At 36.4% G+C, this 25,905-nt stretch overlaps 1 protein-coding gene across 2 annotated transcripts in view; it reads right to left on the bottom strand.

Annotated features, from left to right (window-relative positions):
* Window positions 1-25,905, bottom strand: part of TSPAN1 (tetraspanin 1) — a 167,163-nt gene that overhangs the window by 106,840 nt on the left and 34,418 nt on the right. For both annotated transcript variants that reach the window (XM_044085944.1, XM_044085945.1), the window contains exon 3: window positions 1,636-1,842. In XM_044085944.1, coding sequence (XP_043941879.1) covers window positions 1,636-1,842 — 207 coding nt within the window. The remainder of the gene's footprint in view (window positions 1-1,635; window positions 1,843-25,905) is intronic.

Raw genomic sequence — 25,905 nt, 5'->3', positions numbered from 1 at the left:
TACATTGTCTAGGTTAGTCCCAGCAAGAATTGGAGAAGCACTGATGTTAACTGAGGGCATAGACAGAAGGTATCTTGAACTACGTTGACACATCCCCCAATGATGCAGTGCCAGAGACTTCTGGTGGAACTGGGTCATGAGGAATGATACAGATTCCCTCCTAGCCATGGAACAGTAGATTAACACTTGTCCTTGTAGAGATACTGTTAAGGTTGAGGAGATTGACCATAGTGTCTACATATGATTTGTGAGCCTGGAGAATACATATGCTCATGTACCCCAAAATGGTTTATGGAAGGTACTGCAACAATATGGAGTCCAGGGACTGCTGACTGCGACAAAAGTTGCCTCTTGCCTCCCCTCCTGCTCATGATTTTTGTGGATAGAATATTTAGTTGTGGTCAAGGTCTGAACAACATCCAGACTGTAGTTAAAGACTGTGTCTTTGTTGTTTGCTGGTCATGATGTCTTCTTAATGCCAAGTGACTTTGACCTCTAGGATGTACTGATGCAGTTTGCGATAGTGTGTGGCATTACTTGGTATGAAAAAAATGCATTTACAGATCATAGGTCATGGTTCTGTTTCAGAAAGGGCAGCTTGCTCTCTGCATATGAGGGAGAACCTACTACCTTGAATGGGGACGATCTCTCTGTCCTTCGCATTATAAAATCAGCATGAAGTGGGATACTGACAAGCAGATGGGTACATTGAGAGGCAGTACTGCAGGTGTTGTACTGAATTGTAGCTGTACATCCAGAGCAGAGCCACAGAATGAACCTTTTCCTCATCTTCTTACATGGACACACGCTTTTGGTAGTGACTTAAAGGTTAAGGCTGAAAACACAAGTGGCTGGAATGAAGTTCTTTTGCAGGTTATGCTCAGCATCCATGACAGAAGAAGGATTGCAGGGATTCCATAAGGATCTGTTAGCACAGCCATTGTTTCTCTGGGTTAAGAGAAGTCAGATACGTTGTTTGGGGACTTAGTGTAAATACCCTGTTCACTCCTCCTGCAAGAACTGTCCCAAGCACAGCGCACAATGAAGAGGCTTTGGGTAGACCCAGGACATGCTGGAATTATTATAATTATAACTAGGTAACCAGACATTTCAGAAATTAGTTTAAACAACACATAGCATGAACCAGAATAAAATCACATCAGCATAATATTCAGGTTATGAGTTTAAAATAACAACTTATGTAATGCAGGTAGGTAAATGATGGATGGAGTGAAAGCAAACATACTGTTGAAAAGTGTAACAGTCTATCAAATCAATTAGATCATTCCTTAAGTGACCGTTGCAGTTTTGATAGCCTTTTAGCCCTACAGATGTTTTAGCTGTTTACTAAAATGATGAATATATTTTAGTTTTTTAAACACTTACACAGAAAATAAAACATACAGTTATGAAAATAACCATACTTCTTGTTGTTAAGAATCATTCTCTAATTGAATGTGCTTGTCACATTTATTGTTCTGTATATACTACAATTATTATGCTTGAGAGAAGGTGACATCAGTAACCTATACAATCCCTGTGACTCTATCTTAAAAAGAATACAAACAGAAAAGACCATGTCACTTATACCTACTTCAGAGCAGTTTCAGTATATATTTAAAATGCTTTGCTTACCAATAAAAGCAGACACTTGCTTTCTCTCTGAGCTCCACAGCACCCCAGAAAGCCAAGTATCACAAGGATTGCGCCAATGGCAATACAGAAGTAACCAACATTCACAAACTGTACGGCTACTGATGAGATCGGTCCAATGACTTTTGTAAAGGAACCACCATCCACAGAGACCCATATTCCTACGCCTAGTAATACTCCACCTGCAAGCTGGACAAAGGGAAAAAATAAGACATTTTACATTAATATTTAACAAACACATATGAAAAGAACAAATGAGGGCATTTAATATTTACATTTACTGCAGATGAACAAAAAGAAGAAATGAGGCCATTTAACATTTACAAACAATGCAGATGAATGAAAACAACAAATGAGAACATTCAGGGGCATAGCCAGAATTTTACACCAGCTTCTAGAATGCAGACCACTCAGGTCAGTTAAGTCTTGCCCAGGCATCAGAGAAAGCCAGGTCTCACAATTATCTCATCTTTAATGAAAGAGTTTGGTGGGGGCGACACTCAACACTTTCTGGGTTTTCCTCTTGGAAAAGGTAGGTTTAGCTAGAAGTTTGGAGTACATCACTAACATAAGAGAACAGCAGATGGCATTATGCAGCATGTACCTAGATGCTTTTGCCTAACACATTACCCAAGGGAAAGTCGATGGAAAGCCTAAAGCAACAACCCGATGGCAGGTATTCATAGCTTTGTGCTGATGTAATGAGCTTCATAGCCTCAGATTAGACTATATTCTCTTTTCTGTATCTAAAATGACAATGGAAAGGTAGTTGTTACTAAGCCCTGGGTTTGGAAATGACTTGGGTGACAGTTTGGGTGCCAAGAAAAAGATTAGAATCTGAAAAAGTGAACATAAATATGCACACCCACACAAAGTATGCCTGGACAAACACACACACACACACACACACACACACACACACACACACACACACACACACGCACACACACACACACACACACACACACACACACACACACACACACACACACACACACACACACACACACACACACATACACAAATGTAGCTCCTTTCCTATCTGCCACAGGCAGCTAAATAACAATAGGGTATATGTTCATCTTTGTCCTCTGCTTGTTTATCATTCACAAACAAGTTTTTAAAACAAGAAGTCAGGATAAATTCTTAAAGGACAGCAACTGATCTAGGTGAGTATGTGTCACTTAACTTGTCACACATCCCTGCCCTATTATTGTGCAACAGTTCCCTGTGTGCGCATTCTTGCACATCCCCACAAATTAAGGGGTAGCGTTACTATATCAATGGTCATTAGTGACCAGCAAATAAACATATTTAGAGAAAAGCAGCACAAGCAAAGCAAACCCAATAAAATTGCAGTACACACTGCTCTTTTAGTCCAATAACCATAACATAAATATATTTGCTCATCAAATACACCTTAAAAATACCGAGAAGTACTTCACGTTTTCTTATTATAAGCAACAACTGACATACAAAGTATTCTGTTCCTTATGTAGGTACTTCATTCAAAAAATAAACAAATACTTTACTTGCCCACTCACCCATTCATATTCAAAACAATATCTCTTACATTTTAACACAGCATTAAGTCTCCATGCATCACCATAATTACCTCCATGATTTTTCTGCACTTAAATTATAAACATGTCCAACTTTATATACATAGCTGTTGAAGACATTTGCACTATGGTAACAGTGACTGATTACAAAACTTGCAAAGTCTGCTCCTAATGTCATTGTTGATAAACTGTGTTAGTCTTGAGGTAAATATCCCTGTTTCCTATCATGTGGAGGGCTTAATCCCACCACTACTCCCTTATTAAACATATTAATTCCGTGACTGTATAACCGCAAGGTAGCATGCAACTCCATGAATCGTGCTGTTTTTGAACATTTTTCCATAGAATTGTAAAGTGTGTTACTACATTACAGTACCTAAAATAATTCAACTCGTTGCACTTCACAGACACCAAGAATAGCAGCTTCATTAACAAAACAGGATCACTATTGTTGCAGTTTGTTAATCTGGCACTTTGCTATATTTTCTTCTCTGTAGTTGCATTCACTAAAACCACCATTCATCCAAAACCATCCACCAATTAATTCTAACTTCAGTCCATCCTTCTTTCAGTCCCCTGAATGTTACTATATCCTAGCATTTATCCTGCATATCTCTTATTACTAATGGGAGTATTCATCACACGCTGTCTGTTGTTAGTGTAATTTGCTAACATTGTACTACAAAATTGTCAGTCTGTTCATACGTTGGATGCCGTTATCAATACTGTGGTTATGCAGGCCGAATTAATCTGCTGTCAGTTCAGATGTGTACATGAAAGTTCCCATGATGATGTAATATCTTCATATGTTACTAAATGCAAGTGTGTGTGTGTGTGTGTGTGTGTGTGTGTGTGTCTGTGTGTATACATATATCTACATATGTCACATCTGAGCTACAGTTCATCTATAAAAAAGTGTCACAATTGATCTAAAATAGATTTCATTGATAACATAAATGACAGAATCACAGTTGATAGAAAAGTGTGTAACGCTTTAGAAAATCATTGCTGGTGTGCTTTTTGGATTAAAGGAATTACAACACAATTTAGTGTCGGTAAGTATTTGTACTTTGCTAATGCCCTCTGTTATGCAGTATCTCTTTCTCTAGAAGTTTGTGTGCCAGCAGTGATTCACTGTGTGAGGGGTTTTCTGTTTTCTCTGTGACTATGTGACTGTGGAGTTAGTATATTTAACTAAGGGGGTTTGGGGGAGCAGGATGGGGCTTATACCCTGTAAGAAAGAAGTTCTGGAGAAGTATTGGATGTATATGAAGTTTTAGATGTAATGTGATTTGACTAATATATATACATATACATTTAAAAATATATACACATATGTATATATATATATATATATATATATATATATATATATATATATGTATGTAAATATATACACACAAATGCACACATACACCACACACATGCAGGCGTGCTCACACACACGCACACACACACATACACCACACACACACACACACACACACACACACACACACACACACACACACACACACACACACACACACACACACACACACACTTTGGTAAATCGAGTGAAAGATAAGATAGATAGATATTTATCCACATAGATATCTATGGTTGCAGTTCGAAGTGGGAACTGTAGTATCAAAATATCAATAGTTCATTTTGCCAACAGTTTAGAATGTCAGCAATTCATTATGTAGACACAGGTGTATCGGTTGGTGTTAGTGCAAGTGTTTGTGGGTTAGGTTTAAAGTTAGGGTTAGGTAAGGGTATAACTTTTGTGTAGTGCATGTGTATTGGTGTGAGTGTGTGTGTCTGCTGCAGTCTTATATCACCCTTCCTTGACATATCCGGCGGATGATAGAGTGTACTTATTTACCAGACCTCCTCTTATTTTGCTTTAAGTGCCAGAATACTTACCCAATGTTCTTACTCTGCCTGCTCATTTGCCTTTTCATGTGGTGCTGTTGCTCCTTCCCTCAGACCTTACATTTTATTTTGTCTTCCCCCACCTCTCTATTCCCTGCCGTTTTTAAATACCTTTTACAAAAGCACATTCATGTCTCCCTTGAAGTCACTCTTCCATGTTTCTGTGATACCACAAATAGACATCCATGACTCCTTCATCACTGCTGATGCTTCCACACTCTCTTACTCTAATGTCTAGTGCTGATAACTAATACTTCTTAGTGATGGCCTGAGTCACCCTTGTTTGTTCTACTGCTATGTTTTACTTCTGTTTTTTCCTTCTCTCTGTTGCCTAAACAACCATCCCTTCTGCATCTGTGATACTCCTACCTCTCTTCCATTTTAGTTTAACAAATGTGTGTGTGTATGTGTGTGTGTGTGTGTGTGTGTGTGTGTGTGTGTGTGTGTGTGTGTGTGTGTGTGTGTGTATGTTTGTATGTGTCTGCCAGTGTGCGTGATGGACCATGAGAGAAAACAATAGTGCAGTCAGGTCTGACAGTCCTAGATTGCGATTCAAAGACATGTTAATGAGCCAATATTGAGGTCTTTCTCACTGTAGCCACAGTTGTCTCTGAATCACATTTTCTCAGCTTCTTTCAAATTATCCATAATATTCCAGAAAGAAAGAATACAAACACTGAAGCAATGGATTTTATTAGACAGCATCTAGGTGAAGTGAGGTGTGAGGCAAGTACAGTTATATAAGCAAACATATCGTAACAATAGATGTTCAAACGATCACTGCTTCAGTAGCCTTAGTTATATGTGTTTTATCCTACCTTGGCTATAACAGCTTATAGACATATTTCACAAGCCCAAACTATAGACATAACAGCAGTTTGGGCACAAAGCCCTTCAGAGATTTCATGCCAACTGAAAGAGTGAAGTTAGAGCCCTGAAAGAGGTCAATGGTAGATAAATAAAAAACAATGCTGACACCTTGACAACAACAAATAAAAAATGCACAAAGGCAAGGAAAATAGAGAGAGAGAGAGAGAGAGGAATGAAGCAGTGGCTACAGCACTGATCATTTGAACATCTACAGTTATGGTATGTTTACTTACACAACTGCAGTGTGTTCATAATTAGATGACTGCTGCAGTAGCTGGAGCTATAAAGGAAGAATACTAAAAAGTTTGGGAGGACGGAGAATGAGGGTCATGGAGCCCTGTGGAATGGTCTGAGTAAAGTTCAGTCTTAGAAAAGGAGTCTAGTTTGCAGTGCTTTGTAAAAGTATGCACAGATGACCAAGTTAAGGAATACTTGAAAAATCCACCCCCTTCCAAAAGGCCACTGAAGAAGCCAAGGCCCTAGTGGAATGTGCCTTGAACTTGCCTAAAATGACCTGTTATGGTGGCACTAACAAAAGGAAGTAGCATGGGACAATTATTTGGAAATGTACTGCTTTGACACAAGTTGTTCTTTTTTCTTAACTTCATGACAAATGAATAACTGCAATTGTGAAAATTTTAGTTCTGTCAGGACAGTATCTGAGTTGTCTGTGGACATCCTTGGTATGAAGAATCCTTTCTTCCTCATTCATGCATTCTGGAAAGAAGACAGGGAGATGGATAATTTGGCTGAAAGTAAACTTGGATGCCACTTAATGCATAAATGAAGGATTAGTTCTCAAACAAACTCTGTCTTTGTGGAAAATGAGATACAATAGACAATAAGAGCTTGCAACTTAAAGTACTCTTTTTGCAGAAGTTAGAGCAATCAGTAACACTGTTTTCCTTGTTAAGTACTTTAGATCAGCCTGAAAAGTTGGTTCAAATGGAGCAACAGCTAATTATCCCAAAACAAAATTAAGATCCGAAAAAGCAGCCACAGGTTTACTAGGTGGATGAGTATACAAAAAGCCTTTCAAAAACATCTTGACATGGGCATGCATTGAAAGAGGAGATACATGAGCAGATATGCTCATGCATTGAAAGAGGAAATACATGAGCAGATATGCTGAATTCTCAATAAATGAAGCATGACTGAGGTGTAAGAAAGGCAGAGGATAATAATCCACACAAATATTGTGGAACCAGAGAAATAAAACGGGTGTTTTTTTTATCTATCACCAACTAGAAAATCATTTCCATTTGATAATGTATGATTTCCTGCTAGCTGGTTTCTTTGCCTCCTTTAATACTTGCTGCACATTATCAGAAAATGGGTACTTAAAAGTATTAACACTGTCACCCAGGTAGTTGGTTTAAGTTTTTCAAGTTAGGGTGTATCAAACAACCCCTCATAGTCTGTGAAGAAATTTGTAGTAATTACCCTTGGCCACTTCGAAAAGAAGGGAGAACCACTGTTGCTTGGGCCAGAGGGGAGTCACCAAATGATCTGTGGAGAGTCCTTCTGAATCTTTTGAATGACCCTGGATTTCACTGGAAAGGGTAACTAGACATACAGGAACATTCTTGTCCATGGTAAACAGAATGCATCTGTTTTCCAGGCCTGCTGGAAAGGAGCCCTGGAGCAGATTTGGCAGTTGTTTGTTTTGACTAGAGGTAAATAGATCTACCCAAGATGTTTTTGGGTCTATATCATTTAATCAAAATACATATTCATTGAACACTAAACAGCAAAAAACACTGCAGCAAACCTCAGACTTTTTCCCAGGGTTAAGGCGTACTTGGCCATCACCACAACTTTGGCCTTTTCCCCACTGTAGTGCGATCTCGGAGTTGGCATATATAGTTGGGAGGTGGGGGGTGCAGCCCCCACTTGAGTGGGTTTGATCTTGTGCAGTGTGTGTTCCAGAGTGTTAGTGGGTGGGTGGTTCCTAACCCTGGAAAAAAGTCTGAGATTCACTGAAATGATTTTTCCTGTTTAGTATTTGATGAATATGTATTCAATGAATAAAGATTTTGATTAAATGCTATAGACCTAAAGTTTCCCACAGATGATCATATCCAGGAAGACATCCTGATGGTCCTGCTTATCCTATCTGTCATAAAGCTTTGCTATGATGGAATGTAAGATACTTGGAGAATGAGATTGTGCTGTGTAAGAGCTATAACCCCCCCCTCAACATTTGTTTTGGGTCTATAATATATAAACGAAGCATTAAAATGTTGACTCACCTTTGATCGGCCCCTATTTTCCAAAGCTGCACAAAATTGAATAGCCAAATCATCGATTTCTTTCCAAGGGAAAGAAATCGGTTGGGCATTCATAGGTAGGTACTAGGCTATCGGCCCTGGGGCCTATACAAGCCCAGACAAAAAGGTACCCTGGCTTTTGCCACCCAAGAAAATAATTTTCCTGTGCCACTGTCGAGCAGAGCCACAGAGGTGATCCCCGGGGTGAATTTCTTTTAAATCTGCCCTTTTCCCGACTGTAGTGCGATCTCGGAGTTAGTATATTTAGTTAGGGTGGTGTGGGGGGCACAGCCCCCACATTGCAGGGGTGAGGGGCGAAGCCCCCTACTTTAATAGTCTTTGTTATAATGCAGTGTGTGTGTGTTTGGGCTACCGATTTCTTTCCCTTGGAAAGAAATCAGTGATTTGAGGGTTCGATGTTGTGCAGTTTCGATAAATAGGAGTTGATCAAAGGTGAGTCGACATTTTAATGCTTTGTTTATATAACATAGACCCTTTGTTTTATGTATCACATCATTGTGGAGTTGTCTGTAATTACTGGTACATGTCCTGGGGTCCACAAATGATTGAGAGAGATGAGTATATTTCTAACTTCTAACATCTCTTTTAATCTTATGTGTTTTGGTCTTTCCTTTTGCTCCAAAGACCATGCACCTTTACTTTGCTGAAGTCCTGAACTGAGTGGAAAAAACTCCGGAATAGATCTAGATATAGCTCTACCTTTTGCTGAGTAAGAAAAGATCTTTCAACTAAATTATCACCCCAGGAATACCAAACTGTATGACAAAATCAAACAAGACTTTTGAATTCTCTTTTGAAAACCCACTTTGCAAAGATCTCTTTACCAAGAGAGAAATTCCTCACACCTGACTGCAAAGATAGTTATCTAAAACAAAGAAAATGTAAATACTTGGCAGTTTGCAATAGGCTGTTACTGGTGATAAACATTTTATGAATAGCCTTTGAGCAGTGACTAACCTAAAGGGTAATGCAGAAAACTGAAAGTGTAATCCAGTCACAGACAACCCTAAAAATATTTGAAGAAATTAGGCTATAGGAATATGATAATAAACCTCTTTTAAGTGTAGTGTTATCAAAATAAATACATAACTAACTAACTAACTAACTAACTAACTAACTAAATAAATAAATAAAATAAAATAAATAAATAAAATATGGAGTAAGAGGCAACAGATTATGAAAGTTTAGCATTTTGAGCTTTGGAAGTTTGCCAAACTGATTGAGGAAGGAAAAATTTAAGACTGCTCTCCATGAGGCTTCTTTCTTTGGTACTAGAAATATTCTTAATAAAAAAAAAAAAAAACTTTCACTGTCAAGGAAAAAGGGACAATTTCTATTATCCCCTGAATTAGAAGATGCTGAATGGTAGGAGGGGAAAAAAGAAGTTTGATCTGAAGGATGAGGAAAAATCCCTGGAAAGCAGGAAAGGACTCCTACTGCCATCTGTACCGCTGATTGATCACTCTCAGAACTCATTTGTCTGAGATTATCTGATACCAAAGAGTGAAGTCAAGAGTCAGATTTTGGAGAAGACTTAAAGGATTGCTTGGGTGGGAGGGGGATTAGAATTTGTAGAAAGGCATTCAGAGTTGTTGGACTGTCCAGGTTATTGGGAAGTTCCCCCTCTCCTTTTTCTGGGAGCCTCCCTGCCATTTTATTTTGAACATCTGTTTGACAGAAGTTTGCTGAGTCTGCTTTTTTTTAATAAAGGTAAAGGGATCCTGAGATAGGGACAAACTCCTTAACAAACTTGGAGAGGGAAGGCTGAAAGAAACTGATTCTAGGGGTAACACAGATTTTTCTCCCATCACAGTTTTCAACACCTCAGTAACAGATGGTCTAAATACACCCTCCCTTATCAAGGCAGAATGCAAAATGTCAGCTTTAACATCATTCAATACATTTTGAGAATGTAACCATGCAAACTTTCTCATGCCAGACCACATAGCTCCTGCTTTGGAAGATGCATCAGCTGAGTTATATGTACACTTTAAAGAACATCTGGTTGCATAACACACAGAAGCAGTAAGAGTATTTAGAGAAGATTTGTCCTTGAGTGGCAACAATAGTCCTCATATTCTTAAAAAAACAAACAAACACTAACTTCTTGATGATGAAGAATCATAAAAATGAGTGGCAAGAGAATTTACTATTTTACCAAAACAACTGAAAGCTTTCCCATCCTTGTCAGAGGGAGAAGGATTAGCATTTATTAAATGCCTGGCTGCAGAAGCATTTGTCAAGGAAATCACTGCATGGTCAGATATGAGATTAGAAAAGAAGAACCTTTAATACTGAGGAACTTCATGCAATCCTCCTGCCTTCTTACAGGCTGCAGGCTGGCTGTGAAAGCATATTGCAAGCTGTAATAAAGCCATCCTCCAAGACTGAAAGAACAGGAATGAGTTGAAGAAATTTCAGATATAATAAATCTTAATATTTTTTTAAATAAACTGGAATGCCTTTATATTTCCACTGAATCAAATGGTTCAGCCTAGGAAAGTTTTCTGAAAAAGAAAATTTTTCCAAGGGACAATCAGAATACTCTTATTAGAAGAAGAATAACTTTCCCAATGAGAAAAAAAAAGTTGTCCCTTCACAGTTATCCTGCTCATCACACAAGGAATCTTCAGAAAATTAAGAATTCCTTTTTCTCTTACTAGTAAATACAACATGAGAAGGGTTAAGAGCCTGAACTAAGTACTGAAATAATCCCAATAAGTCATCCCAGTCTAAAGTAACACTAAAAGAAAAGATAAATGTTTAACCTTCTGCTTCTTTTGACAGGGATTTCCATGGAAGCAAACTAACTTCTCTCAGGAACATCATTCCAGGGATATGATGTCCCTCTCCAGCTAGACAGAGAAACATTCGCCACTCCTTCTTCCAAGAACAACATAAGTGGTTCTCCCATGGCCACCAAGGACACTGCAACAGACACATAAGATGTGTCTAACCCTCAGTCCATGCAGAGTCAGGCATCTAAAGAGGAAACAAAATAACAGCCTGCTGAAGGGCAAAGGCTCTCTGGAAATGTTCTTTTTTCTGTGACCAGAGGAAGGAAGAACTGAGGAACCAGCAATTTGTTGCATGGTAAAGCTAAGAAGGAAACCCCAAATCCAGGTAAAAATGACAGCAGCAGTAGGTAAATGGTAACTATGAACAAATAGTGTTTTAACCTTAAAAAAACATAATGACAAGGACAACATTGACTTGTACCAGCCCCTAAAGACAATTTATAAAAGGTTTGTTAGTAAAAGACAGAGTAAATGCTAGAAAAAAACAAAGTTTACACTAAATATAATAAAACATATTGTTTTTCAAGTGACAGAAAATAGAAGTGATGGTCCAAAAATAGTTAAATCCTAGCATAAAAAAATAGTTTCAGTTTAGAAAAGTACTGCTTCAGCCTTAAAATTAAGTTTTTTCCCCCCAAAGAAATGCTAGCCAGCTTTCAGTCCTCGGAAACTCACAAGAGGAGGCTTTAAAGAGGGAAGGAATACTCTAAGGGGTGTTGCATCAAAACTACTGATTTTCTCTAACTCTGTTTGGTTCTAACTTCCTCTGTCAATGGTCTGGGCACAGTGGAGGTATCCCCATGCTTTGGAACTTGTCCAGCTATTACATCCTAGACAGGTTATAATCCATATGACTAAGGTCACTGCAGCAGTGATCAAATGATGAACATCTTATGGGTATCCAGATCCATAATCATGCATTGTAATATGAAGCAATAATGCAGTCCTACAAATGAGCAGTTTAGTGTTTATTACTTTTTAGAAACTTAGCATAAGGCATTCACTTCTAAATTCTTCAGAGAAAATATCATGCACAAAGGCAGTGTTTTTCTTAAAACACAACTCTTTCTTCAACCACAAACAGATTTAAAACTACATTTCTATTAAGAAAATCAGAATCAGAATAGCTCTACACAGACAAAAAGCTGACAGCAATGAAGCTGTAGGAATGGCACCAGTTTCAAAGCAGCACTTCTCTGATCTGCGACCCACCAAGTGTCATAGGGCATGACTACATAAATAATGTTAGCACAACACTGGCTGCTAAACAATTTTACGATCATATACTTTGTGTACATAGCAAATAAACCACATTCTGTTCCACTGCAGCTCATCTTGTGTGTGCTTTGTGTTATCTGTCCATCCATCATACAACAGATACCACCGACATTACAATAAAGATTTAAAGGTAAAGAAAAATACAAGACAGTAAAGTTCTTAAACTGTTTCCCAAACACAATAGATTCCAGATGGATAAAATTTAAGAGTTTCTGCTGCGCTCACACTTAATTTTGACTTGTACGATACTACAAGGGCACTACTTTTATGAAAACAGGTGTATCATTAGATTATTTATATGAAAAGAACTGGGATATGTTATAACAGCAATAACAGGACATGGCACTTTGACCAGACTCAACTAGTATTTCAGCAGTGGATTAGGTTTGCAAAGGAATCTGCCTCATGTTAAAATTGGAGTTAACTAAAAATGCAAGAAATGTGAAACCCAAAAGAGTCCCATAACAAGTATTCACAAGCTGAACAGATCACTCTATTTTCATATGCTTGCAATATCAGTGTCTTAGCATCCACAAACTGTAAAATTAAATAATTGCTACTATGTAAAATACTGTGTTTTAAGACATTATAATTCATGTAATCTATGATCTCTTCAGTTAACTGCTTAAGTGTATCCATAAACTTTATCTTCATGGAAAAATGCCAAAGCTACTACTTTCTTCACTTGTAACCGAAAAATTGTTATACTTTGGAAAATCCTATGTTCTCTACCTTATGCCAAATATTTTGGCCGTAGTGAAACAGACAGCCCTCATTAGGTGCACCACTAATTTTCCACTAAATGCTTGTAATTGCAGCAATCTCAACGTCACTCAAAACATATCTGATAGATGTGCAAATAACAGTAATTCAAAGATGCATTGCCACTTAAATTGTACCCTTTAAGTGACTTTTCAGACATTAAACAGGACACTAGTGGAATTGTTTTTATTGTACCACAGTACTAACACATTCATGTATGCTGTACAATTCCCAATGTACTTACCCCTTAGTTAAGAAAGTGCCTCCCATCAATCATACTGAAGCTACACTTACATCTTTTAAATTCTGATCTGTTCAGAGCACCACCACTAGAATAGCAGAGATCATATCTGACATTTCCCTTCTAGCAATGTGCTTATTTTTCTAAAGGAAAATTGTTCATATCTATATCTACAATAGATATATCATGACCAACAGTTACCACAAAATTATTTCTTTAGACCCTGTTAGCTTGCTGCAGCATAGCTTTTGTGTGGGTTAGCAAGGAGTGGTTGCAAAAATGTGTTGGTGAAAACAATGTCAATAACTAAGCAAATGGTATCTCTTGTTGGAGAGGCATGTTGGTGCAGATCAGCACACACAAGTACTTTTAAGTGGTCAGGCACATAAAAATGCTCTGCATGCAACTAATTCTTTGCCAGCAGCTGTTACAGCAGATCCTGTGTACTTGTCAGTAAGCTCGCACTTACAAACTCCATGTTATACATGTAACCATAAAGTAAAAGCACTTCTCTTCCCCATTGAGACTGAACAGTGCTGTATATGGAACCTATGCAACCATTAGCATTGTTCCCACTGGTGACTTCTGCTATAATGGTAAGGTACTGTGCATATTACACAGCTTTTTATACCATTTCAATACTTTAAAAGTCAGTTTCTGTGATATGCAATATTTTACATTGTTGACATTCTGAGATCAAGCTTATCTTTTTCAGTATTCTGTTAGATTGACATACATCCATATTACACAGCTTTTTATACCTTTTTGGCATTTTAAAAAGTTGGTATTTGTGGTATGTGATTTTTTTATGTTCTCTTACCATATTCACTGATCTGGTACATTGATCTTATAACACATCCACATATATACAGATGTGTAAATAGTTAACAGACTGATGGATGAAGACTGAACACTCCAGCTTAAATTGCCTGAGGTTCAACCCATCAACCAACAGAGTTCCTCAATAGGAAATCACTGTCAGTGAGTTGTGCTGGAAATTATTCCTCTTTGGGGGGAATTCCCCCTTTCTCAAGTTGGTGCAGCTATGGAGTTGGTATATATACGCTTGGGAAGAGTGGGGGGGCACTTTAAAAACTGTTTCCTAGCAAATTTTTTATTGTTGTTGTTTGGTGAAACAATTCAGGGATTCTGAACTTCTGTGCAATTGTTATTTGTTTTTGTTTGTTCATAGTGGAAGTGACATATGTATATATATATATATATATATATATATATATATATATATATATATATATATATATATATATATATATATGGGTCTACTATACATGATTGAAATCTCACAAAGCCGAATTCCATATGGCTGAGACCAAATGATCGACTTTTTAAATTTCGATCATGTTAAAAAAAAAACAAAAAAACACTAACCTTCACATTGCTAGCAGAGGGGAAGCCCACCTGCACCACCTGTGGGAGGCTATACCCCCCACACACTCTGAAATTTGAATATACCAACTCCGACATCGCACTACAGTGTGGAAGATAATACATATATATATATATATATATACACACATATATATATATATATATATATACATATCTATATATATATATATATATATATATATATATATATATATATATATATAAATAGGTATAATTTGCAACAAATGGTCAATTTGATGAAACAGATTAATGCAGCATGTTTTACTGAATTTGAAATCTACCATACTCAGCACTTGAATTTCATAAGCTTTTATGAAAATAAGTACGGTTAGCCTATCCCTATGAAATGACAATAATCCTGTTCAGTGAATTGGGAATCACAGAAAACAGACTCACAAATTACACTTATACAAGTACTGTATATTTTGGAAGTGCAGTCATTGCTTGTAGTAGTTTACCTTGATCTGGGGTAGGTTATATTAGCTGGTCACCTCACAGCAGAAGCCTTCGGTCATACGTACTTCTGCATTCGCCACAGAATAATTCCAAGCATGTTTGCCTGAGAAGATCCACACTGCCATGACTCTTTCAATGAATGAACATGAATTTCTAATCCACTTACAGCTCCAAATCATGCAAATGTTGTCAAACTCCAAAAACTGGTACAATGTAAGGTTGTACTTACAGTGAGCGCACTCCTCAAACAAACTATAACGCTAACAAATAACATACAGGAGTCTTTTCATTTAAAGTTTGAAGAAAAGCCATGTATGTCAATGCACAGAAACAAGAAATGTCACACAGTGTTAAACAATTACTACACCTCAGCAACATAGATGTGTGTGTGTGTGTGGGGGGGGGCATGAGCACACTGAGAACTTATTTTGCAGGGTTTTACTTAACGGGTAGCACTAACAATGTAATCAGTAATGAGATACACTTCATGCAAGCAACAGAGAGAGAAAGCTGTTAGGAAGACTTCATTAGGATGGATTTTTTTGGACAGAATTGTTTTCAACAGTATGTTAATGCTTCCTGTATATGTAATTAGAATAGGAAAGTGTAATTGTACTGTTAGTCTGCAAAATGGATACAGCATTGTTAGATAAATTGGGCTTTGACAGAAATAATATTGTTAGGCTTTCATCTGAAAAGGGTTTTTGTTAGAGACAACATCATTGGGCTGCAATATGAATGAGTCATTGTCAGGATAATGATATTATTATTATTAAAATGAATAAATAGAAGGGCTGTAAAATATATGTATACATAAGTATAAATAAGATAGCATAGCTCATTTCTGTTTATTCAGCAAGTTTGATAGGATAAACAGGTAATGTAAGTAATGTGGCTATGTAGCTCAATTTAGAAAGTTTGTAGAAAATTCCCAGAATAGTCTTTGAACCATGGAGGAAGAAAGTTTACTGATGATGTAACAGTCTATTAATAGAGAAGTAGTTGTCATCTAGATGAGGAATATAATTTTACTGGGCATGAGATTATAAGGGGCAGTTTCTGTGAGATGGAGAATGAAACTTTATTGCATCTGAAAGAAATGGTTGTTTGAACCTTACAGATGAATGGAATGTTAATTGGTCATAATGGAAAAATAGACAAAAAGTTAGATAAGTATTTGCAAACAGTTTAAGAATGGCCATACCCTAAATTGACAGTAAACTGCTGATTCAAGGACTTTTTATGTACAAAAGTAACCATGGCTTGTAACGATTACATTTGCTCTGGTGATTCTCAAAAAGCTGCTGTTTTTTTCTCTTTGAAATAATCCGGCTGAAAAATGTCTTTGTTGTTCAGGAGAAGTTTTTGAACATTGATATTTACAAGAAGAAGAGTAATTATTAAGTATATCTTGGACAGTTTTGACATAGGTTGCAGGTTTTGAAAAAGGGGTGTCCTACTAGTGGGCAACTTTGGGTCAAGACAGAGCATAGAGTGGTACATCACTGTAAAAGGAAGGACAAAGTTGCATTGGAAAATCTATGGTCATCTTGCACATAGGTTCTCCAATACCTTTTTGCAGGTTCTAAGGGATGTGAGGTAGCAGGCTGGGTGAATTGAACCAAGACGGAAAGAAGAAGAAGAAGAAGAAGAAGGACTTTCACACTGTAGCTTACAGTATTTTTCCATAACCATAAGTCCCACCCTATGTACTGACATCATTGTCAGGCTGAATGAGTGATGGAGGTTACCTGAGCATGTGCCTCTGTCCCAGACCCAACATCTGCTCTGTCTCCCCAGTGGCCTCTGCCAGGGCTCATCTAGAGGGAGGTCCAGCATGCTTCTCCCTCCAGGACAGGAATGTCCATTCTCCCTGTTTGTGTTGTCAAGCAGCAGAGCCACTAACTTGAAATGGGTTTGCCTGGGCTGTAGTGAGGGCTTTATCCTTTTATGCTATTATTGCAGTCTCAAAAAGAAACTGTTCTTGCTGCTCTGCAGCTTTTATTTGAAGAAAAGTATGTTTTGTTAAGATATAACTCTAAGAGGGCAAGACTCACTGATTTTATCTATTTGGGAAATCAATGTGATGAAAACTGTTAAAAGTATATGTTTTGCAGGTGGGTAGGAAGGTCCCCTGACCCCCCATCTCCCCAAACTTAAATTAACAAACTTCATAGTTGTGCAAATATGGGAAGGTTAGAAAATACCATAAACACAGTACTATCATTGCATGTGCTCAAATAGAAATTGTATTCATAGAGATTTTCTATGGAGAATATTGACTGGGATTAGACTATTACTGAATTTAGACTAACGAGTTCAGCCTTCATTGTTCAGAACTAATTGACTAGTAGGTTAACCAGATGATCCCTGCCTGCAACTCCTTATCATAATTCCAAAAATTTCTATTTTCTAGCAGCACTATTAGTTGTACCCTCAAACAGATTAATGAGATCAGAGCAGGGATGTGTGTTGGTGCATTTCTTTTTTCCTCATTCATGCATGCACGTGGGAGTGTGTGCCCGTATCATGTTTGTATGACGGAGAAATGATGCTCCAGCATTTTATGGATAGTTTGCATTCTGGACGGCCTTCCAACTATATGCACCTCTGCAGTGATTTTGTTTAAATATTTTGAGTTAGTTTGTGGCATTGTTAATGTAGTGCAGTGAGATCTACATTAATATATCATAGGTTTATAGTACAGTTATATTCTTTAGTCTTAAAAAAATGTAGTTGTATTTTTATAATTTTTTAAAAAGCAAAAAGGAAACATTTCAGACAATGCCTTCATCAGTTCTATAATTCAACATACTGAGACACTCAGGCTTTAAATAAATGAAAAGTGCTGCCACTGCTTATCATTAGCCAACTCCGCAAATACACCAGACAGAAATTATTTTTTCTAGCCAATAAAATGGCTTTGTACTAAATGCCATATGTAACATTTTGTCATTATAGGCATTTTATTTAATCTGCCAATGAATCTCTACTTTCAGTGACTCATCTTACATTTACCATCTTGGGATATATTAATCAATATAACTAGCATATAATGACAATGATAGTTTTTTGGCTTTGGATGTTTCACAACTATGTTTATCCATTTCACACCAACTTGATTTGATTGAAACATCTTACATTTATATTATCTAGGCATATTAGTCATAGAAAGGGATACAGTGATAATGGTTTGTGATCTTATCAAATTTGTTTTAACGAGGAATGCATTATTATCTTACAAGAAATTACATTATTTGGTGTGTACCACAGTTATGGGGCCTCAATATGGTCCCTTGTTTTATGTGGTTATTCATTACTTATTTAGAGGGCAAATTACTTGTCTTTCTTTAGTCAAACCACATTTATCTAATTTGTTATTATATAAATGTTTAATCGAAGATGCCATAATCAATTAGAAGGGTGGAGACAGTAGAAAATAGGAATTTATTACATAACTGAATTCAATGAGTGTTTACATTACATATGAACATAAATTTAGTTATGATAACATAGATTATAAAGACTTTATTTAAGAAAATTGAACAAAGAACATGGAAAATGTTAATCTGAGTTACATGTTAAATCCTCAGATCAAAACAAATGTTTTCACTATGCCAGGTGCCACTGAACATGTATCAAGAATAATTATTTAGACAGGCAGCATGAAGGAATATAGAGCCTTATTGTTGAAACATACAATATCGATACAGCTAAGAAAATACTTATTAATACATTTAAATTATGTGATTAGGCTAACATATCACAGCTATGCCTGCAGTGATGATATTAGTGACACCAGTAGCTGACAATGGTACACCTGATTTAATCACTCATTTGATCATTAGTGGCATACAGAAGTCCCTAATTAAGCAATGGAAGATTTTACTGGCAAATAATATACTATTTGTTGTATGTTATATTTAAAAAGCTAAAACAACTGACCAGCCTTAATACTACAAATAAATAAGGTGGATTTTTTCAAACATTTACTGACAGATAATGCTTATACTTTAGTTTTTGTAGAAGCACTGTTATTACAGATGCTCTGGCAGGGTCCAGCGTGGCTACATGGGAAGCAAGGCTTGTGATTATGGCAAAAGACAAGTTATACAAGAGACTGAATGAAAGGAATAGGCAGGAGAAGGAAGGGCAGCAAAGAAGGCAGGGGCAACAAAGTCACAAACTCAAAGCCAGACTAGCAGAAAGGGGAGCACACAGGCTTCTTTTGATGTATGGCAGAAAGATGGAATAGAAGGAGAAACTTGGACAGGCTGAGCAAAAAAGGCAGTATCATGGAAGACTGAAAAAAAAAAGCAAAGGTGCTGACTTAACACATTGCGTGACTCTTTACAAATGAAATTAAGGGAAGGATGCCATGCTGAGAGGGAGTTTTAGTACAGTAAGAGAAGTAGACAGTCACCTGGATAGTGAAAAAGGAGGCTGAGAGAGAAGTGGCTTTCCTTTGAGAAGATAAAGCACTGGGATCATCTAGTCTGACCAGTGTGCTAGTAAATTCCCATGATAAGAGTTTTCATCAGATAACCTGATGCTGTGGAAGTTACGGATGATGATTAGATGACAGCAATGACCCTCCATTAATATTTCCAAAGGTACATGCTGATTGGCCAGTGTGCCCATTGTAAATCCCACAATATACCAATGGAAAAAGGTCCGGTCACCCAGACTTTTTTCCATTGGTATAAAGTGCTAAAAATATTTTTTAACAAATAAAAAAGAAAAAAACGGAGCAACAGAGACTTTCTTTTCTCCGTTGCTTCCGACACATGCTCAGTACATCAAAACAGAAAAGCAGTATACCACAACCAGCGGAAGAACAGTAGCGCGCCATTATACAAAGACATTATTTAAGAAAAATAAGTATTTTTTTTCTTAAATAATGTCATTGCATAATAGCAATAACTGACTCTGTGGTTGTGGTATGTTGAAATTTACCCACGGTTGGCTTTATTTAATCACTCGGGCTTCGCCCTCGTGATTAAACCACACCAACCATGGGTAAATCTTCAATATACCACACCACATCATCGGTTATTGCTTAAATACACTGTCCTTGTAGAAATGGAGCTGTAAGTGTCAGTAACAAAAATCTAGGCAACAGTAGACCTGCTAGCTTAAAAGCAGTGGTAGGAAAAATCATGGAGAAAATTCTTAGTGAAAGGTTCAATGGTCTGCTAGAGGACAACTTCCAGGACAACAACTAAGATGGTGTAATTGGAAGAAGAAGCTATAAGACAAACCTGATGCAGTTTATGACTGAGCTAAAGATTCTGACAACACAGCAGTAGTAAATTTAATGATTTCTTTCCTTTCTGTAGTAAGTTATACCCAGATGACTTTCTCAATGCTGATTTGATGCAAATAATGGAAATGGATCGTTATGTAAAGAAAACTGTTTTAACAAAACAAAAAGAAAGCGTCAGGTAAACATACTTTTCATCCTCTTAATGCCAACATTTTTGCATCATTTAAACTTGTAGCATGTATTTGTTTTCTAACCTTACCATTATATGTCATATAAACATTTCTATTAAGGAATTATTCTTCAAAAATTGAAATATGCTTTCTCGCAATCTGTGATATAACTGATGAAGCTTTCTTCTCTTTCCATAGATATTAATTTGTAAATTCTGTTTCAAGGTACTGATAAAAAAAGTCTCAGGACTTCTGGTTACTAAAATGGCCATTAATATAGTCACATAGACCAAACCAAACCACTTATTACTATTTAAAATCAGATCAACTTTCACTTTCTGCATAATGACCATTTATAGGTTAACAAGTAATATAATGTATTACCTGACAATTAAAATAACCCAAATGCCATAATAACACCATTTCACAATAACCTGTTTTACTGATTTTTATTTCTTAGTTGATTCAAGGACCAGTATCCTTTAATACAGATTTTGCATTAGTATGTGACTATGTTAGAGGTCAGAATATCTGATATCCAAGAAATGTTGGAAGTATTTATTATTTTATTTATTTTACATTTGTTGACCTGGATAGTCCTACTGGATGCATGTCCATTTTCAGCGGAGGCCTGGGGAGAAAAGCTCCAAGGGTAAGCAGATACAGCATTACATAATACCAGCATTACATATTACAAACAGACTATTTACAGAGATTACATATGTAAGCAAGTTAATTAAGTTATAATATATATATATATATATATATATATATATATATATATATATATATATATATACAGATAATGCAATATAAGTTAATATAAGTTATTAATCATAGCCCACTGGACAGCTTTGCTCTGATTACTTCTGTGATATATAGAACATGCGTATTCGGTCCTATCCACATCTAATCGCATTTTACCCTTAGTAGAAACAAGGTTTTATTTTTAATTTATGTTGTTATTTTTGAAGGTTCTTATATACGTTGTATCACATTTTCATTAAAATGTGAGTGATATACAGTGAATGTTCAGAATGCTGTGCAGTTATTTGGGGAGCAAACATTTTATTAACTGTCTAATGCTATAGGATTACTATTCACCTATGGAAAATGTTTACTAGTTTACCTGCATAGCACTCAACTGCACAGATTTTCACAGAAAGTCCACATTTTTGCCTCAAATTTTTGGTCTGTTCCTCATAAAATCTGTGGTTTACTGGCAAATCACTATGGTTTGAAGTCACTAAATAATGACATACAAATGACTTAATTGCAAATGAAAACTAAAGGTATGAAAAGGCTCTTTTTAGGGAATCCAAAGCCTTGTCTACACTGAGATTCAATACAATAATGAAAAAAATTTGAAGGGATTAGCTTGAGCAAATATGAAAAGAACCTTTTAACACTATTTTCATCCACTTTCTCAAAATAATTCTACTATAATCAGAATTAAGTAGCAAAGGAAGTGAGTATGTGATTGTACTTTCCCCTAGCCATATCTTTGCCTGCACTGAAGCTTTGGCTAGTTGTTCCATATGTTTGTGTAGAGGGACAATAGTTATATTCTGAGCATTATGAGGCATTCATATCTGCACAAATGTTCAGCAGAAATGCACCTTACCAAAGCAGTAGTTGATAGATTCCAGTTATTAAACTGGATTTTTAAATGACAATTATCTCATTAAATTTGATTTTTTAGGCTTTTTGTACAATTTACATTCCAAATTGTGAAAAGTGAAGACACACTGGAAAAAAAAATATTTTTATTAATTTTTTTCCCCCAAAATCTCTTTATTTCAATTTTCTTTTTTCAAATAATAACAACAATACGGTAACTCAAAAACACAAATAAACAATACAAATACCTATCTAAAGAAAAAAGACAACAATCTCATTCTGAGAAAATTATACATATAGATATATACAATATATACACAAGAAGTCACTAGATTGTCAAGTAAAGTATAAGAATTCTTATGTTCATTTGGTCTCATAAGGGATAGTTAGAATGGGGATAGTCTATATATAAAGTAAAAATACTTTAAATAAGAAATGAATGTAGATTTTTATTAATTCTTCTATGAGATTTCACATATGTCCAGGCAATTCTTGACATGTTTCTTGATGTTGACACATTTACAAAAAAATAAAATAAAAGAAAAATGACCGCACTTTGCATTATAAGGTATTCAACACTCATTTAGCTGTAACACATAGAGGACCACTTTCTTGTCCAGAAATTATGCTGCCCATCAAATAAGTCTAAAATTGATAAGTTCAAGTGTCTTGTACATAACAATGTTTAGGAATTCTGGATATAAATATGGGTGGGTAACACTGGACATGTACAGGCTTCTCTTGGCAGATCCTGCATAATATCTGGAGATATCTCAAGCACTGAATCAGTTAAAATGCACCAAGGAAGAAGAAGATAACTGTTTTTTTTCTGTCTGGAATTGGTAATATATTAACAATAACAAATCCTAAATTTCAGTAACCCGAGCCTATAAAGTCGAACCATTCACAAAACAGAAACCCACAATCCCGAATCACATAATTACGAACATACATACACCATACACCACATAACACACATATTCTACCCAAAGTACACAAACCACACAACCCTACACTACAGATAACCAGGGGGCAAGCCCCCCTGCACCCCCCTACTTATATATGCCAACTCCGAGGTTGCACATAACATAAAAAAAAAACTTACACCATGCCATCCTCCACTCGCTCACACACAAATACACATCACACATACCAACAAATCCAACACTCACACTCACACTTGCACCTCCCTACCCTTACCCACACATACAACATACAAAAACACACACAAACACTCATTCATCTGCAATTTCAGGCACCATAACACTACACGTGATGCACCGGAAATGTATAAGCGCGGATTTGAGATATTTGAATTCACAAATCCGACACTCACACTTGCACCTCCCTACCCTTACCCACACATACAACATACAAAAACACACACAAACACTCATTCATCTGCAATTTCAGGCACCATAACACTACACGTGATGCACCGGAAATGCATAAGCACGAATTTGAGATATTTGAATTCACCCTTATGCACTTTTGGCATTCTGGTTTTCGGCTTCATGGTCTTGAATTACTGAAATTCAGGATTTCAGTAATTTCAGATTCTGAAGTGTAACCGAAATTATATACACGCATTACTTAACATCATAATAAGCATCTTGAAAACTATTCAGGTGAAGTGAGGTTTTGGTAAAATGCTTTGACAATGTAAATCTTGCACAAAGGGCTTAATTAATAAGCATAAGATAATAAATTGTAAATACTGCCACACGGTGTTAGGAATTCCAGATATCATATCACATAGTTCACATTAACCCAACACAAAGTTTATTGTCAAAAGCACAATTGAAAAAATAATGTTTATAAAAACCCACAGATGATTCCTAACTATGGCAAAACTATGATACCTTGACACCAAGAATGCAGAAAATGCAGTTGTTACCCTCCCTGTTTCCCATGGGACAGCCATGCTTTTAAAAATCGTATGCCTTGCCCTGTATCTCTTAATCAAAGGATGCAAAATATCCCATTTTCAAGATCATACAAAGTGAAGCTGATAGACTTGCTAATACTGACATGGCTTTAGAAGCAGTTTTAACTGCAGTTATGATTGGAATGGTTAGCACACCATATTAAGTGTAATGAGATACTAGTCCAATACAGTCAAACTACTTGCAGGAATGCCAGTTGACTTTCAGCTTATAGAGAAATGGGCTAAATTCCCAAGTCATAACCCATTCTAGGGTGCTGCACTTTGCCATTTCTAGAGTTGGCTTTATCAAATTTTTGGTAGTACATTATGATAATATAGGGTAACCCCCCCCCCCAATGTGTACGAACACACACAAATACATACACCATTTGTGCATGACACAACTTCAGTATTGTTAGTAATCTGCTGCTTTTTTCCAAAAGAACTTTTACAATATGGGACATATTCATAAATCTTCCTTTACATTCTAACAGATATGCTATGCTACAAGCAAGTGATACAGGCTGTATGAGTTTTCAGTCAAGCATTTGTCATCTCTGTTCCTAGATTTTACAGTAATATAAGCCACTCAGTTCTTGTAGTGATCAAATATATTACTTCTTTTTCAGCAAAATAATTTTGAGAACCAAAGGGGGACGGGCCAAAAAATCACCTTGTTGGATTAATTTGAATGTTGTAGGCTTGATGAGAAAAGTTAAAGCTACAAGAGTATTCTGATGTTATTCTCTTGTCTCTCTTCCCCCATGGACATATTTGCCTATCCACGTGAAAATGGAGTACCCACTGAAATTCCAAGGACTGTGACTGCAGTCCTCAGAAATATAGAACTGCAAGTGTGAATGTGGGTGAACACATAGTAATTCTGTGACTACTGTATCTTGGAGAATTTCCCTACTTCAAAGCACATCTTGGAGTTAACAGCATGGTGCATAGAAGGCTACAGCTTCCATGTTCATGGTGTAGCCCCATGAACCCCCTGAACATGCTTTAATGGTGTAAAAGTGAGTTTCAGAATTCAATATAATCTTTCTACTGGAATTATATATATATATATATATATATATATATATATATATATATATATTTATTTATTTTTTTTAATTTTATTTTCCAAATTCCGGGACTCAAGAGTCTCACATTTCTGAAATGGAGCCATCAAGAGGCAATACTCATGGCCACACCTACTGTGACATCATGATTTGGCCACACCTTTTGTTTTCCACTTTGGACATCTGAAAAGGTTGCAACTGCACTGAAAAGTAATGTCTTACTGCACACACTGTATATTTTGGCAACAATAATCTACAAGATTCATACTGATGGGCTTAGCTGTATATTTATAAGGTGAATAATAGTTCAGGAAAATCCTATATTCTGAGTAAGGAATCATTCAGGTCAAGTCCTTATTGAATCAGAAAAATAATTTAAAATATGATCTAGTGATATTATAAATGAAATGTACAAGAATAAATCTGAAATATGTAATAGAGGACAGTTTGGGAAGAAGAGAGTTAAGAAGTAATGAGACAGTAATCCTATTTTTAGACAAAAATGCAAATTTAGCTAGTTATTATTGAGTGAGAAAAAAGAGGGGGGACAGACCAAAGACAGAACCACCTAAACTATAAGTTTTCCTAATGTCTGTTGCATGCTGTTGTCAATT

This window comes from Protopterus annectens, chromosome 10.part0 (genome assembly GCF_019279795.1).
Source record: "Protopterus annectens isolate FY-2018-M chromosome 10.part0, PAN1.0, whole genome shotgun sequence".
NCBI lineage: Eukaryota > Metazoa > Chordata > Ceratodontiformes > Protopteridae > Protopterus > Protopterus annectens.
This window is presented reverse-complemented; position numbering and strand designations above follow the sequence as displayed.